Here is a 16882-nt window from a genome sequence, read left to right on the forward strand (position 1 = left end):
TACATGCAAGTGATGCATATTTATGTTAACCATAAAAGTCACCCAACATCTCTAGATAATTAATGCCCAGTGTAAGTGGTAACGATGACTCCGGGTTAGTCCATCTACTACTTGTGCTGGATATAGAATTAGTTGCTCCCCAGCCTTGAGCACTGGCATCTGTTTGGATAACTGACGTGGGGTTAGTGATGAAAATAGGCTGAAACTATGCCAAACTTTTTTTGCCCACCACTGTAGTTCTGATATTGCTTCAGTGGGTAACTTCATGACACGATCATAATGACCTGTATGTCGTTTTTGGTGCAAAGTCCGAATTATGTAGCCGGAAATGCTGCTACCATTTTCCCAATTACTCTGTTACTTGTCGAGTAGTTGGTAGTTTGTTGACCATTAAATTGTTGCATGATTGTGCCAATTCAACTATTCTGTCTCTTGGCAATTTTACAGTCACGTAGACTGAATTAATTGTGAAGCCCAAGTAGTCCATGATAGTAGATGGCTTCAACTTAGATTTATCTGGATGTAAGACAATCCCAGGGTTTCGAATAACTGTTTGGTAGCTAAACAGCTAACATAGTCAATTTCATGGTCTTGCCTACCATTTCAGATATCATCAAGATATGCCATGACAATATGTTTTTGCCTTCTGAATATTGCCAGAGCTGGTTCTAGTGTCTTGGTGAACAATCTTGGGCTGATGTGAACCCATTGGGTAACGCTTTAAACTGCTATAGCTGCCCTATCCAGGTAAATTTCAGGTATCTGCGATGATCCTTGTGAATGGGACTAAATAGTAAACATCTTTAAGATGAATGCTTGCCATGAAGTATCCTTTGGAATTTAGTTGTTTGGCAGTAACAACCGGTTCCATTTTGAAATGTATATACTTAACAAACATATTTAGTGAAGTTAAGTCAATGATGATGCGACATCCACCATCTTTTTTGGGTTTAGTGAATATATTTGAGACGAATTGCAAGGGTTCAGGTTTTCCCATGATACCCTTTGTAATTAGTCTCACCAGTTCAGCTTGTCCCTCTCGTTTCTTTAACGGAGAGTGAAAAAATACCCTCTGGGGTGAATGTTGACCTGGTGGCAATTTTTCTAGTATGAATTGTATTTGTATTCAATAATGCCATTGAGTATATACTGATCACTCGTGATAGACTCCCATGTGTTAGTATTACTCTATATACTGGTAGGAACCAGACCCACCTACCTCCATGGTTATGGGTATCTTCAGTTTCCTGCCGGTCCAACGAGAGTTGCACGTCGTCTGACGTGGCGGCGACGTTGGGGAGTGGCACATTTTCCATGTGGTCCGCTTTGGGTCCCGGTCTAAAGAAGACTTTCGGTGATAGAATGCGGACCCTGAGCTTTCATCAGTCCCATATGGTAAACGTTGACTGATGGACGCGATGGGGTGCTGCATAGGAATTATTGTTTTTAGTTTGCTCGTCCCGGCCCTGCCCTCATGAGACCGAAGTTTTGTAAAACCTCTTTCATGTCCTTCATATGCTTTGTGAGGTTTTTGCCAAAGAGCAGTGGGTCTGGCTCAGTGGCTGGGGTATGCACAACCCCGCAAATGTAGGATTTTTATGGCAGGTCTTATGATTTGTTTACGAAGGTTGTGGTCATCTCCGTATTTGTCCACGGAACGAGGAAAACGATGTGATGGCTGACGTCAGGCTTTTAACGGCCTCCTGCACGTGGGGTTGCCACGTAGCTGTCCACCACACCTAGCAGCTCTTCCTGTTCCTGCACCCCTTGCATACTCCCGAGATCTTCAGCCATTGTCCCCTGTTCTTGACCAGCCCAGTCCTGGTCACCAAAGCTACCCTCGGGTAAGGAGGAAGCAATGGACAGTGCACAAGGCACTGTGGAGGGAGTGCCTGAACTCCCCCTGCGAGAGCGCCCCTCACGAAGCGCGTCCCGCTGGAGCTCCTGCTCCAGGAGCCGCTCCATGCGGCTCAGGCGGCTGTCTCCCCTCCCCGTGCGGGTGGAGAGATGTCCCCGTCCGACAAGTCGGAGCCACCGGCCGGACGCCTCTTCCGTGGCTTTACTTCCAGCCCGCTGCTCAGGCGCTAGCGGGCTGGGCTCAGCACGGTGTCGGGATAGCGGAGCGCCGGGTAAGCGGTCCTACCGCCTTGTTGCTGCCCCCGCGAGATGGAACGCTCCTCCGTGGAGTCGAGCGGGGGACAGGTTTGTTCTAGAGCCTTTCTTCTCTGCCTGAAAGCAGAAGGCTCCCTGTGAAAGAAAAACCCGACCTCAGCTTACCTGACGGTCCGTTCTTTCACCTCCGTAGCGGGAGCGCCTGACTCCCGCCTGCCGCTGTTGCTCTGCTGAACGTAATGCCGCGCATGCGTGCTGAGCGGGCTCTTCACGGAATCACTCACGTGACTCCGAAGTAAAATCATGAGGAGAATGCATAGTTTAACCCGGTGTAAGGGAGGAACCAGAGGACGTAGGTTTAAGGTGAGACAGGAATGGTTTAATAGGAACCTGAGGGGGCAACATATTTAGTCAGAGTATGGTGATATATGGATCCAGCTGCCAGAGGAGGTAGGAACTACAGCAACATTTGAAATACATTTTGACAGGTACATGGACAGGAAAGGTTTAGAGGGATATGGGCTGAACATGGGCAGGTGGGACTACTGTAGATGGGGCATCTTGGTCAGCATGGGCAAGTTTTTTTCTATAGCACATTTAAAAAACAACTCTCGTTGGCCAAAGTGCTTTACATTGGTGGAGGTACTAACGTTATACAACATTGGTTCATAGATTAAGTACATACATAAATACACACATATAACCCTCCCTCAGAGGACGTCAAGAAAGGCTTGAGAGTAAAGATGAGTTTTAAGTCTCTACTTAAAGGAGTCGATGGAGGGGGCAGTTCTGATGGGAAGAGGGATGCTGTTCCACAGTCTAGGAGCTGCAACCACAAAGGCGTGGTCGCCCCTGAGCTTTTGCCTTGCCTAGTTGCAGGCGGGACAGAGAAGATTGGCTGATGCCAGTGTAAAGGGAGTTGCAGTAATCGAGGTGGGAGGAGATAAATGTGTGGATGATCTTTTCAAGGTCGTCAAACTGGAGGAATTGTTTTATTTTAGCTATCGGCCGAAGCTGGAAGAAGCTAGCTTTTACCCCGGCATTGACTTGTTTGTCAAATTTCAATGCTGAGTCAAATATCACGCCAAGGTTTTTGACGTGAGGTTTGAGCAATGGGGTAAGGCTTCCAAGGCTGCCTGCTCTCGTTTTGATTGAGTCCAAGGGGCCGCGAAGGATGACCTCAGACTTACTCTCGCTTAGTTGGAGGAAGTTCTGGGCCATCCAACACGTTATATCCTTAAGGCAGTGGAGTCTTTTAGAGGTGTATAAAATCCTGATGGCGAGTTGCTGGGTGAATGCACAGTTTTTTACCCAAAATAGGTGAACCAAGAACCAAACGATATAGGTTTAAGGTGAGAAGGGAAAGATGTAAGAGGAGGGTTGTGGGTATAAGGAACAAGCTGCCAGAGGAGGTAGTTGAGACAGGTACTGCAACCGCATTTAAAAGACATTTGGACAGGTACATGGATAATTAAGGATTAGAGGGATATGGGCAAGCACACACAGGTGGGACTAGTGTAGATGGGGCAACTTGGTCGGTTTGGGAGAGTTGGACTGAAGGGCTATTTCCATTCTGTATGACTTATGAAATAAGTTGAAAAGAATAGATTGAGCGGTGATTTAATTGACTCAAAATCTAAAAGGTAACCCTAACCCGAAACGTCACCTGTTCCTTTTCTCCAGAGGTGCTGCCTGACCCGCTTAGTGCCTGATCCAACACTTTGTATCTATGTTTGGTATATATTAGCATCTACAGTTCCTTTCTATATATACATCAAGGAAACAGGCCCTTAAGCTCAACTCATCCCTGCCGACCAAAATGCCCCATCTGTTAGTCCCACTCTCCTTGCCTTTGCCTATTACCTTCTAAACCTTTCCTACCGATGCACTTGCACTACTGCCTTTTAAATGTTGTTCTATCACCTGCCACCTCCTCTAGCAGCTCGTTCCATATACCAATCATCCTCTGAGTGAAAAGGATTCCTATTAAATCTTTCCCCTCTCCTAACCTATATCCTCTGGTTCCTGATCCCCCTACCCTAAATAAAAATCTATTCACCCTATCTCTCCCTCTCGTGATTTTATGCACCTCTATAAGATCACCCCTCAGCCTCCTGTTCTTCAAGGGATAAAGCTCTAACCTGCCCAACCTCTCCCTGTAGCTCAGACACTCAAGTCCAGAGATTGCAACATCTGTGGTTCCTGAGTCTCCATTGGCATCATCCTCCCTACCATTGACTCCATCTACACTTCACGCTGCCTCGGCAAGGCCACCAGCATAATCAAGGATGAGTCTCACCCCGGTCACTCCCTCTTCTCCCCTCTCCCATCAGCCAAGAGGTACAGAAGTGTGAAAACGCACACCACCAGATTCAGGGACAGTTTCTTCCCAGCTGTTATCAGGCAACTAAACCATCCTACCAACAACTAGAGAGCGGTCCTGACCTTCTATCTACCTCATTGGAGACCCTCACATTATCTTTAATTGGACTTTACTGGGCTTTATCTTGCTCTAAACATTATTCCCTTGATCCTGTATCTGTACATGTTTCAAATAGATGACCTCTCATCAACTCATTAGCATTATCAGAATCAGCAGTAGTAGAAATGAATTGCTATCAATGAGACTGAACTTGAAGTATTGTGTTCAATTTAGTTCACCTCGCTGTAGCAAAGATACCATGAAGCTGGAAAGAGTGCATAGAATCATACACCATGGAAACAGGCCCTTCAGCCCAACTCATTCATGCCGACCAAGATGCCTATCTAAGCTAGTTCCATTTGCCTGTGTTTGACTGATCTTCCTTGAAACGTCAGGCTCCTTTTAAACTTCACCTCTCACCTTAAATCTCTGATTCTAGATTCCCCTAATCTGGGTAAAAAATATATTCACCCTCTTTATTCTTCTCAAGATTTTACACACCTCAGTCTCCTGTACTCCAAGAAATAAACTCCTACTTTCCTCAACAACTCTCTGTAGCTCAGCGCTTCGAGTCCTGATAATATCCTCATAAATCTTCTCTTCCCTGTAGCAGGGTGACCAAAACTGAACACAACATTCCAAGTTAATGGAATTCCAAGTTAAATACTTGGAAGACACTTGGGTAGTTTACACCCTTCAGCACTTCAACTCCCCCTCCCATTCCGAATCCGACCTTTCTGTCCTGGGCCTCCTCCATGGCCAAAGTGAGTCCCGCCACAAATTGGAGGAGCAGCACTTCATATTTCGCTTGGGTAGTTTACACTCCAGTGGTATGAACATTGACTTCTCCAATTTTAGGCAGTCCTTGCTTTCTCCCACCTTCCCCTCCCCTTCCCAGCTCTCCCACAGCCTACTGTCTCCGCCTCTTCCTTTCTTCTTCCCCCCCCCACCCACCCACACCAGTCTGAAGAAGGGTCTCGACCCGAATCATCACCTATTCCTTCGCTCCATAGATGCTGCCTGACCCGCTGAGTTTCTCCAGCATTTTTGTCTACCTTTGATTTTTCCAGCATCTGCAGTTCTTTCTTAAACACAACGTTCCAAGTGCAGCCTCACCAACATCTTGAACAACTTTAACATAACGTTCCAACTTTCAACTTTCCTACTTAATTCCCAGTCCCATTAAGGTCAGCGTGTCAAAAGCCTTCTTCAACACCTTATCTAACTGCAATGCCACTTTCATGCAACTATTCTACCTGAGATCAATGAACCAACATATAAAATAAGTCAAAGAAACATCTGCAAAATTCGGATGGACACAAAGTGCTGGAGTAACTCAGCAGGTCAGGCAGCATCTCTGGAGACAAAGGATGTGTGATGTTTCAGGTCGGGACCCGTCTTCAGACATTAACGTAAGACAAAACTCATGTTTGGCATGGACATTGTGGGCTGAAGGGCCTGTTCCTATGCTGTGCTGGTCTAGGGTGGCACGGTGGTGCAGCGGTAGAGTTGCTGCCTTACAGCGCTAGAGACTGGTGATCCTGACTATTGGTGCTTATCTGTACAGGAGTTTGTACGTTCTCCCTGTGACCTGTGTGGGTTTGTCCCGGGAGCTCCACTTTCCTCCCACACGTCAAAGACGTACAGGTTTGGAGGCTAATTGCCTTGGTAAAATTGTAAATGGCCCCTAGCGTGTGTAGAATAGTGTCAGTGTGCGGGGATGGCTGGTGTGTGTGGTCTCGGTGGGGTGAAGTGCCTGCTTCCACGCTGTATCTCGGACCTAAACTAAACTATGTTCTTCTATATTTCCATTGGTTTCTCTTTGTATGAAAGAAATAGTGGTTTTGCGATGCTCACTGCCACGACTCGTGTTGGTACAAATCTAAGAGGCACAAAAAGCTAGAGTAACTCAGCGGGTCAGACAGCATCTCGGGAGAGAAGGAATAGGTGACGTTTGTCAGTCTATCAATCATCACCACTGCTATTCCTTCATTAACAGCAATAAGTCTTGAATGTGATAGATGCTGCTGATGCACTCCTTGGAACATTTAACATTGCCTGGGTTTTAACAAGCTCTCCATCATCTCAATCTCTTCATCCAATATACAAACACTTTCTTGTTTATCATAATCTAAAGATGCTTAAAGCATACAGCCAGCAACTTCCTTACACAGCGCTTCAATTTCTGCCACCGGAATCTCCATTAGGGTCTGAGCAGTAATGACTGATGATGCATGGGGAAATGCATTTATTTGCATTGGTTAAATGATGTATTAACATTTGCCTTTCTTGAAATTCCAGAGCAGAAGGTTCATTTTTCTTTATTGCGCCTCTTAAGTGATGGAGCTCCTTCATGTCTGCTCTCTCTGCCAATTTCAAGTCAATTTCACAATTTCTGAGACCGGCCAGCCAGCGCATCTTTTATGCTCTCAGAAGCTGGAGCAGAATGGGCAGGAAATAATTGAATGCAAAGTTGAAGTAGCAAGAAACAAAAATTAATTACAAGCAAAAATGAGACTGAGCACAAAGCTTAACGTTTCAGTGCCTTCTGAAGGAGAGCTGCTTAACAATGATTCCTAAACTATAAAACCTCTTCTCATCCTCATTAGAGCTTCTCTTGTTTAAGGTTGTGATCTGGAATGCCACAGCATAGGGACAGACACATTCTGTGGTCTCGTGGTCATGCAGCACAGAAACAGGCCCTTCCGCTCAATTCTTCCATGATGACCAAGGTGCCCCATCTAAGTTTAGCTTAGAGATAAAGTGTGGAAACAGGCCCTTCGGCCCATGAGTCCATGCCAACCACTATCCTACGCACGAGGGACAATTTACAATCTTTACCAAAGCCAATTAACCTATAAACCTGCACCAGAGCACCCGGAGAAACCCAACACATCTCAGGGAGAACGTACAAACTCCTTAGAGACCACGCCCGTAGTCGGGGTCAAACCCAGGTCTTTGGTGCTGTGAGGCAGCAACTCTACTGCTGTGCCACCCTAGTCCCATTTGCCCACATTTGGTCCATATCCTTCTAAACCTTTCCTATCCATGTACCAGTCAGGAGTTATTATTGAATCTGCCTCAAGTACCTCCCCTGACAGCTCATTTCTATAACCCACCACCCTCTGTGTGTAAATGCTGCTCGCAGGTTTTTATTAACTCTTGCCCCTCCCATTAAACCGATGTCCTCTGATAAGTGATTACCCAATTCTGGGTAAAATACCCTATGTGCATTCATCCTATCTATTCCCCTCACCACTCATTCTTCTGCGCTCTAAGGTATAAAGTCCCAACCTCTCCTTAGAGCTCAGGCTCTTGAGTCAAGGCAACATCCTCGTTGAATCTATCTACAATCTTTCCAGCACAATGACCCTTCATATAGGACAGTGACCAAAGTCTTTTTGTTGTAATTTTCTCACACATAACACTGAGGAAACATTCATCCCATACAGAGTCGTGAGTCAATTCCAGAGTGTTTTATTGCCATATAAACAGAAAAATGAAATTCTTACTTGCAGCAGCAAGGAAAGGATACAGAGAAAGATTGGTTCTCTCATATCAGGTTATATGTTATGCAGATATAGTTAAATTGTACGTGGAGCTAATTGCCCAAAAATCTATCCATTTCCAATGTGGTAGAATCTCACAGTGTTCCCACCACTCTCAGTATGCACAATAGATTTGTTTTCAATTTCCCCCCCCCCCCCCGACATTGCTAAGCCGGTTGTGCCTAAACGATTGCAAATAAAGACAAAGTGCTCGAGTCTCAGTGAGTCAGGCAGAATTTTTGAAGAACATGGAGAGAGGTTTCGGTTCGGGACCCTTCCCGAAATGTTTGCCTAGTTTAGTTCATTATTGCCACGAGTGAAACGTTATCCAGTCAAAGAAATGACTAAACATGAATGAAATCTGGCTGTCCACAGTGCACGGATATAGAATACAACATTTAGTGCAAGATACAACATTGAACCTCGCCATATAGAACATTGATTCTATCCATGTTCTCCAGAGATACTGCCTGTCCCACTGAGTTACTCCAGCACTTGAGTCTTTTTTTGTAAACCAGCATCTGCAGTTCCTTGTTTCTCCTAATGATTGTAAACAGTGGCTTAGGCATAACAGTGCATAACTCAAACATTTTTAAAACTCAATGATATTTCCAACAGCCTCCTCCAGATGGATTTAATGCCGGTTGTGCTTCAGACCTAACACATCGTCACGTATGAGCTTTTCATAGTTAAAATGCAACATCAGTCAGGATGACAGAAGGAGGTTCAGTCTCCTTATCCTTAGTACTGAGCTGTGCGGGAGTGTTGCCGTGTGCTTGCGTTGTGCAGTAGCTCCTTGCTATCACACACACATTGTGTAACACTTTTTACCAGTCGGATCTTATTCCATTATATGGATCTTACAAAAGCCTCAGAGGAGTTCCTTGCATTCTGTAAAGAGCTCGAGTTGTCTTCGATGTTTCACTGATCACCTTGCGTGAAGCGGACTAGAACATGTTCTTCTCATTACTTTCATTAAATATATCTCAGCACCTTAATTGCAACAAATTGATGTGGCTGTCTCTAATATTAACATTTTTTTAAGGATGCTCTGCATGTTAAAATAATTCAAAGTTGCTATCCTATGTTATTAATACCAATCAGAAATTCCACCTTAGTGACTTGATATATCCTGTTTTAGTTTAGTTTTGAGACATAGCATGGAAACGGCCCAGAGTCCATGCCGGCCATCCATCACCTGTTCACACTAGTTCCATGTTATTCCACTCTCTCATCCACTCCCGACACACAAGGGGCAAATTACAGAAGCCAATTAACCTACAAACCGCACGTCTTTGGGATGTGGGAGGAACCCGGAGCACCTGAAGGAAATCCATGCAATCACAGGGAGAACGTGCAAACTCCGCGCAGACCGCACCCGAGGTCGGAATTGAAGCGGGGTCTCTGGTGGTGTGGGACAGCAGCTCTACCCGCTGCACCACCCTAATGTTGCCAACTATTTTGGTCCATGGCCTTATGCTCTTGCCTTTAAATGGGTTTCCTGAAGCTACCATTGGAGCTTCTCATTTATTTTTGTGCATTGTAGATGCCATAGAGAAAATATACTTTCAACATAATACTATTTAGAGCATTTTTATTGCATTCACTTAAATTATAACGAAGCACATGATTGAAATACAAGTCCTCTAGATGTGTGTATTCACCGTGCAACATACGGATCAAAACGTGAATGAACAACAAGTTTGTTGTATATATCAGAGTGATTATGTTAATCCGGTAATATTGTATAGAGTTGAAACTCAATGGAATACAAGCAACAGAATGTGTGGCACCACCCCATTGTATATGCTGAAGATAGACACCATATGCAGGAGTAACTCAGCGGGTCAGACAGCATCTCTGGACAAAAGGAATGGGTGATGTTTCGGGTCAGGACCCTTCATCAGACTGAGAGTCAGAGAGGGGGACTGAGGTATGGGAAGGTACAGAACAAAGCAGAGCCTGCATCGATGACTCAGTTATGGTGGAGCCCATAATGTTCCATTGTTGCTGGAGATGAGGTGATAATAGAAACATAGAAACATAGAAAATAGGTGCAGGAAGAGGCCATTCGGCCCTTCGAGCCAGCACCGCCATTCATTGTGATCATGGCTGATCGTCCCCTATCAATAACCCGTGCCTGCCTTCTCCCCATATTCCTTGACTCCACTAGCCCCTAGAGCTCTATCTAACTCTCTCTTAAATCCATCCAGTGACTTGGCCTCCACTGCCCTCTGTGGCAGAGAATTCCATAAATTCACAACTCTCTGGGTGAAATTTTTTTTTCTCATCTCAGTCTTAAATGACCTCTCCTTTATTCTAAGACTGTGGCCCCTGGTTCTGGACTCGCCCAACATTGTGAACATTTTTTCCTGCATCTAGCTTGTCCAGTCCTTTTATAATGAAGGACTATAAACAGCAAAATTAGAAAAAGGACTAGGATGGGGGCTAATTTCAGCATTTGTATTCCTGCATTATCACCTCATCCCCAGCCAACAATGCACCATTGTGGGCTCCACCTTTCCCGAGTCATCGATGCAGCCTCTGCTTTGTTCTGCACCTTCCCATATCTCTTTTTTCCCCCTCCATGACTTTCAGTCTGATGAGGGGTCTCGACTCGAAACGTCACCTATTCCTTCTCTCCAGAGATGCTGCCTGGCCCGCCGAGTTACTCCAGCATGTTGTGTCTTATCTTTGGTGCAAACCAGCATCTGCAGTTCCTTCTTACCCCATTGTATATGCGTCTAGGTTATTTGATGCCATGTTGTACAATCTACTGTTCTAGATCAATCTGACACCATGCAATATAACATGCATTTCTAGATCAATGACATGCCATGCAGTGTGACATACTGTTCTAGACCAGGGAAGTACAATGTAGCATACAGTCTTCAAGCCGTTCCCAGCTATCCTGTTATTGTAAGTACAAAACTATATATTTCTAAATAAAGTTAATGCAGTGAACTTTATGTTTGCTCTGGGTAATTTGTTGGGGTGTAAAATCACAAAATGAAAATCTCATGTATATCCAAATATTGTACTGTTTTAGTCCTGGGTCTCTTGAACATGACGGTTTGTTGGTTAAGCGGCCCTCTGTAAATTGCCCCTGGTGTGTAGGGAGTGGATGAGAGAGTGGGATAACATAGAACTAGTGTGCACGGGTGATCGATGGTCGGCGTGGATCCGATGGGCCGAAGGGCCTGTTTACATGCCTTGTTTCTGCAACTAGATTAAAACTAAAATATTATTCTTGTTTGCGACGTTGTGCATTGCCGACAACTATTAAAGGATGGTCAAGAATACAATGAACAAATAAGATGTGGGCTTAGAAATAGGTGTGTGTGTGTAGAGCAGTAGATTTTATCTGATATCGAATTGCTGTTTGTGATGATAGAGACCATTACAGAGCCAGTAACCTCATGTCTGATTCCCTGTGTAAATGGGACTCAAATGCATTGGCGTTCACAGATACGAACAGTGGCATTTAGAGTATTGTGTTCAGTTCTGGCAATGATGCTTAGACCAACCCTTGTCTGCCTGCACATGATCCATATCACTACGTTCCCTTCATATCCATGTGCCTGTCCAGAAGGCTCTTAAATGCCACTTCCACCAGCATCCACTGACAGTGCGTTCCAGACACTTACCACCTTCTCTGTGAAGGATTTGTCCCGCACATCTCCTTTCCCCTCTCACCTTAAAGCTGTGCCCTCGAGTATTTGACATTTCCACCTTAGGGTAAAGGTTCTGACTGTCTACCTTATCTATGCCTTATAATTTTATATACATCTATCAGGTCTAATCTCGACCTCCGGTGGTCCAGAGAAACCAATCCGTTGGTCCGCACCCTCCTTGAAGCTGATGCTCTCTAGCCCAAGCTGCTCTCACCCTGTCCCAGTTTCCTGACCTGATCATGGAGTACCCAGCCATTTCCACTCATCCAACCTCTCTCTTCAGCGAGCTCTCTCGTTACCACCATATAACCATATAACAATTACAGCACAGAAACAGGCCATCTCGGCCCTTCTAGCCCGTGCCGAACACGTATTCTCTCCTAGTTCCATCTACCTGCACTCAGACCATAACCCTCTATTCCTTTCCCGTCCATATACCTATCCAATTTATTTTTAAATGATAAAATCGAACCTGCCTGCCTCCACCACTTCCACTGGAAGCTCATTCCACACAGCTACCACTCAGTAAAGAAGTTCCCCCTCATGTTACCCCTAAACTTCTGTCCCTTAACTCTCAAATCATGTCCTCTTGTTTGAATCTTCCCTACTCTCAATGGAAAAAGCTTATCCACGTCAACTCTGTCTATCCCTCTCATCATTTTAAAGACCTCGATCAAGTCCCCCCTTAACCTTCTGCACTCCAAAGAATAAAGACCTAACTTGTTCAACCTTTCTCTGTAACTTAGTTGCTGAAACCCAGGCAACATTCTAGTAAATCTCTTCTGTACTCTCTCTATTTTGTTGACATCTTTCCTATAATTTGGCGACCAAAATTGTACACCATACTCCAGAATTGGCTTCACCAATGCCTTGTACAATTTTAACATTACATCCCAACTTCTATACTCAATGCTCTGATTTATAAAGGCCAGCACACCAAAAGCTTTCTTTACCATCCTATCCACAAGAGATTCCACCTTCAGGGAACTATGCACAGTTATTCCTAGATCCCTCTGTTCAACTGGACCAATCCAGACCCGTGTTCTCCTGCGGGTCCAGATAGAGGAGATCCCTTTGGAAGTGTTAAAACAGCCACGTCCTGTCCTAATGCCACCATCAATGTGTTTTTTGTTCAACTTGGTCCTTAGCTGCTGTAGATCAGTCATTGTGTTCGTAGATCCATGTCGGGTGTTTGTAGAGACTGTTCCTGGAGGGAAGTTATCTGGAACATGAACGGTCTCTACAAACACCCGACATGGACTATAAATACAGTGACTGATCTACAGCTGTAGCCACCTGGATTGTCACCTCTCAGTGCGGTGTCACCAGACGTGGTTCTTGCAAAGGTCAGGTGATTCCTCCACAAGGGTCACAGAAACTTGTTGACCACTTGCCCGATTCGAGCACTTAAAAATGTCAATGTAGCACGCGTACAAGGGAGAAATCCCTCGGTGAAATGGACCTATTTAATGCACACTTGGGAGAGAATGCCATTGATTGTCATGGCGGGAAGGCAGAGTTATCTTGGAGCAGTTTAGCCATCAAAAGCCTGAATGGTCAGCATCTCTTTGCTTAGTTTAGTTTGGTTTAGAGATACAGCGCGGAAACAGACCCTTCGGCCCACTGAGTCCGTACCGACCAGCGATCCCCGCACATTAACACTACCCTACACACACTAAGGACAATTTTACATTTACAACAAGCCAATTCACCGACAAACCTGTAGGGCTTTGGAGTGTGGGGGGAAATCGAAGATCTCGCAGAAGATTTACGCAGGTCACGGGGAAAACCGACAAACTCCGTACAGACAGGGCGCTGTCTGAACCCGGGTCTCTGACTCTATGAGGCAGTAGCTCTACCGCTGTGCCTCTGTTGATGAAAGTATTTACAATGTCTTTCAGAAGCAGTGTGAAACTGGCAGAGGTTTCTCTATGCACTGGCCAATGTGGGAATGAAGCTGAGATGGAGGTTTTATTCGGAATCAGGATAGTGTTTTCTCACTGTGGAAGGAATACCTTCTCTCCTTTTCCTTTCAACAATATAAAAATAAATATGTGCCTAGAACTTGGGCATCACTAACTTTTGTTTCACCGAGTATGTTCTGGAAAAAGGACATGAAATTGCCCAAGCTTGCATTAAAATACACAGAGATGATGCAAGTTCCTTAATTGCCAATTCATTTCAGTATCTTGTCACGGAGTCACGTATTATGGTAACGGGCCCTTCAGCCCACATGTCTATGCCGACCAAGATGCCCCATCTAAGCTGGGCCCATTTCCTGCATTTGGCCCATATCCCTCTAAACCTTTCCTATCCATTTATCTGTCCAAGAGTCTTTTAAAAGCTGTTATTGTACCTGCCGCAACTACCTCCTATGGCAGCTGATAAAATCACCCCTCAGCCTCCTGCGCTCCAAGGAATAAAGTCCCAGCCTGTTCAACCTCTCCCTGTAGCTCAGGCCCTCAAGTCCTGGCAACATCCTCGTAAATTTTCTCTGCACTCCTTGCATGCTGTACTCCTGGTTTGGTTGGTAATTTAAAAAATGATTTGGGGTTTAAAGTGGTCAAGGAAGAAGGAATGGAAATATTTCTTTATTTAATTTTGTGGATGATATTCAAGTGAACTAATTAAGGCTCTCTCTGCTGAGTTTCTTTACGGAGAGACATTAACAATGCAATAAAGAGTGCTGTGATTTATGAGGATGCGGTCAGGGCTCGAGGGCTTGAGCAAGATGGAGAGGTTGGTTCTAGTTCAATTATTTGTTGATCTTCCATTGTCTCCAGGGTGAAAAATAAATCTGTTTGAAATTATTGTTCAAGGTAAAAGATTTAATAGGAACCTGAGGGGCAACTTTTTTAATAGAATGTGGTGGGCTTACGGAACGAGCTGCCAGAGGAGGTCGTTGAGGCAAGGATACTTGGAGAGATACATGGATAAGAAATGTTTAGAGGGACATGGGCCAAATGCAGGCAAATAGAACCCTCTTAGATGGGGATTCTTGGTTGTCATGGGCTAGTTGGGCCGAAGGGCCTGTGTCTGTGCTGAATGACTATGGGTCTCTTTGACTTGTCAGTTAATTGGCATTAACTAGATACTGTGACCATGGGAGACCCATAAATATTACTTTAGCAAACTAGAAAGCAAGCTGTTACACACCAAAACCCAAATCAACATATTATCTGAAAAAATAAAGAATTTATATAAATATAAATGAAAAATAAAAATCACCCTTTGTTTTAAGTGATGCTCTTGATCTTGTCTGAAGCAAACTCACTTGAATTTGTGCGTCTGAGGAGATTTTAGTTGATAAGTTAAGCATTGATAAGTTAAGGGTGCTTACACAGATCGCATTAAACAGTGCTGCGTAGTGGTGGGGATGGTGGGGAAGTTAGACTGAACGTAGACTTGGTCAATGAAGGCTTGGTTACCACACACTCGGCCATCCAGCTCACTTCCAGGGAGCAAGAGTTACGAGCTGTTGTATGAGGTAGCTGAGGCAGGGACTGTCACAATGTTTAAGAATCAATTAGACAGGTACATGGATAGGACAGATTTGGAGGGATATTGTTCAAACACAGGCAGGTGGGACTAGCGCAGATGGAACATGTTGGTCGGTGTGGGCAAGTTGGGCCGAAGGGCCTGCTTCCGCACTGTATCACACTATAACTCTAAAACAAAAAAAATACAAAGTGCTGGAGTAACTCAATGGTTCAGGCAGCATCTCTCGAGCACACAGAACGGTGAGTTTTGAATCGGAACTCATCCCACTGTGGTACTCCAGAATTCTCTGGTTTTTTTTGTAAATTGGTATGTGCAGATCCTTGGGCCTAATGCATGGAACTGATGTGTGCATCAGCAGACTCAGGAACAGCTTCTGGTCCTTCCATAAGCTGGGGTACTGTCTGATTCACCTCTACCCCATTGCGGACATTGGACTTTGTCTCTGGACCTGATGCGCTACAATGCTGAGAACTATATTCTGCACTCTGTATCTTCCCCTTTGCTCCACCTATTGTACTGGAGCTTCACTTGATTGGATAGTATTTTCTGTTTAAGTCTAGTTTATTGTGACATGTACCGAGGTACAGTGAAAAGCTTTTGTTGCGTGCTAACCAGTCAGCGGAAAGACTGTGCACGATTGCAATCGAGCCGTCTACAGTGCACAGATACAGGATAGAGGGGTTAACATGAATTTAGTGGAAGTAATGAATTTTGCTGTAGGAGTAGAGATTTAAATGAGTGGAGCAATTTTAATGCATGATTGGAGATCCATTTCTGTGATTAACACACAAATATCAGTTTGGATTGTATGTGACAGTGAAGCTTTTCACAGTACCTCGGTACACTTGACAATAATAAATATAAACACAAACCTCACATTTCCTGAGCCGTAGAACTGTGGCCTTAGAAGTTTGACATGGCCCACACACCTTCTGATCCCAGTGGCAAAGCATATCACGCATACAGCATTCGGCCCATCGAGCCTATGCCAACTCGATACAAGAGCAAACCAGTCAACAACATTCAGTCCGTCTAAATTATCTTTGCAGTGACATTCTAGTCATTGAAATCTTATATTAGAGACTTTCAAATACATTTTGAACAGCAGAATTGTTTTGGTCTTGTGTAATACATAACCCATGCTGGAGAGAACCTGCCACGATATTCTCAGCTCCATGAGTTGCTATTTTATTGCTTTAAGTGTAAGCAGACCTGACATTTAATATTGTTTTGTGCTTATAGAAACCACATCAACAGGTTCCCCCTGACCTGAATTTTCTGTTATGTAATTGAAGTTTAAAACAACTAAGGAATAGAACGGAGCCTCTAGAGCCGCTGCCTCACAGTGCCAGAGACGCAGGTTCGATCCTGACCACGAATGCTGACTCTGTGGAATTTGCTCGTTCTCTCTTTGACCCACGTCCCAAAGACGTGGTGGTTTGTGGGTTAATTGGCCTCTGTAAATTGTCCCTTGCTTGTAGGAAATAGATGAGAAAGTGGGATAACGTAGAACTACTGTGAACGGATGATCGATAGTCAGCGTGGATTGGATGGGCCGAAAGGCCTGCTTCATTGCTTACAATTGATCACATTTTGAGACTTAAATAAGAACATGTATTACAATA

At 44.6% G+C, this 16882-nt stretch overlaps 1 protein-coding gene across 6 annotated transcripts in view; it reads left to right on the forward strand.

Annotated features, from left to right (window-relative positions):
* Window positions 1–16882, forward strand: part of sox6 (SRY-box transcription factor 6) — a 428636-nt gene that overhangs the window by 371112 nt on the left and 40642 nt on the right. For 3 of the 6 annotated variants that reach the window (XM_055649876.1, XM_055649875.1, XM_055649877.1), the window contains exon 12: window positions 10906–11001. The exons of the other annotated variants lie outside the window; for them this stretch is intronic. In XM_055649876.1, the coding sequence (XP_055505851.1) occupies window positions 10906–11001 (96 nt within the window). The remainder of the gene's footprint in view (window positions 1–10905; window positions 11002–16882) is intronic. 6 annotated transcript variants of the gene reach the window in all.

This window comes from Leucoraja erinacea, chromosome 18 (assembly GCF_028641065.1).
Source record: "Leucoraja erinacea ecotype New England chromosome 18, Leri_hhj_1, whole genome shotgun sequence".
Classification (NCBI taxonomy): domain Eukaryota; kingdom Metazoa; phylum Chordata; class Chondrichthyes; order Rajiformes; family Rajidae; genus Leucoraja; species Leucoraja erinaceus.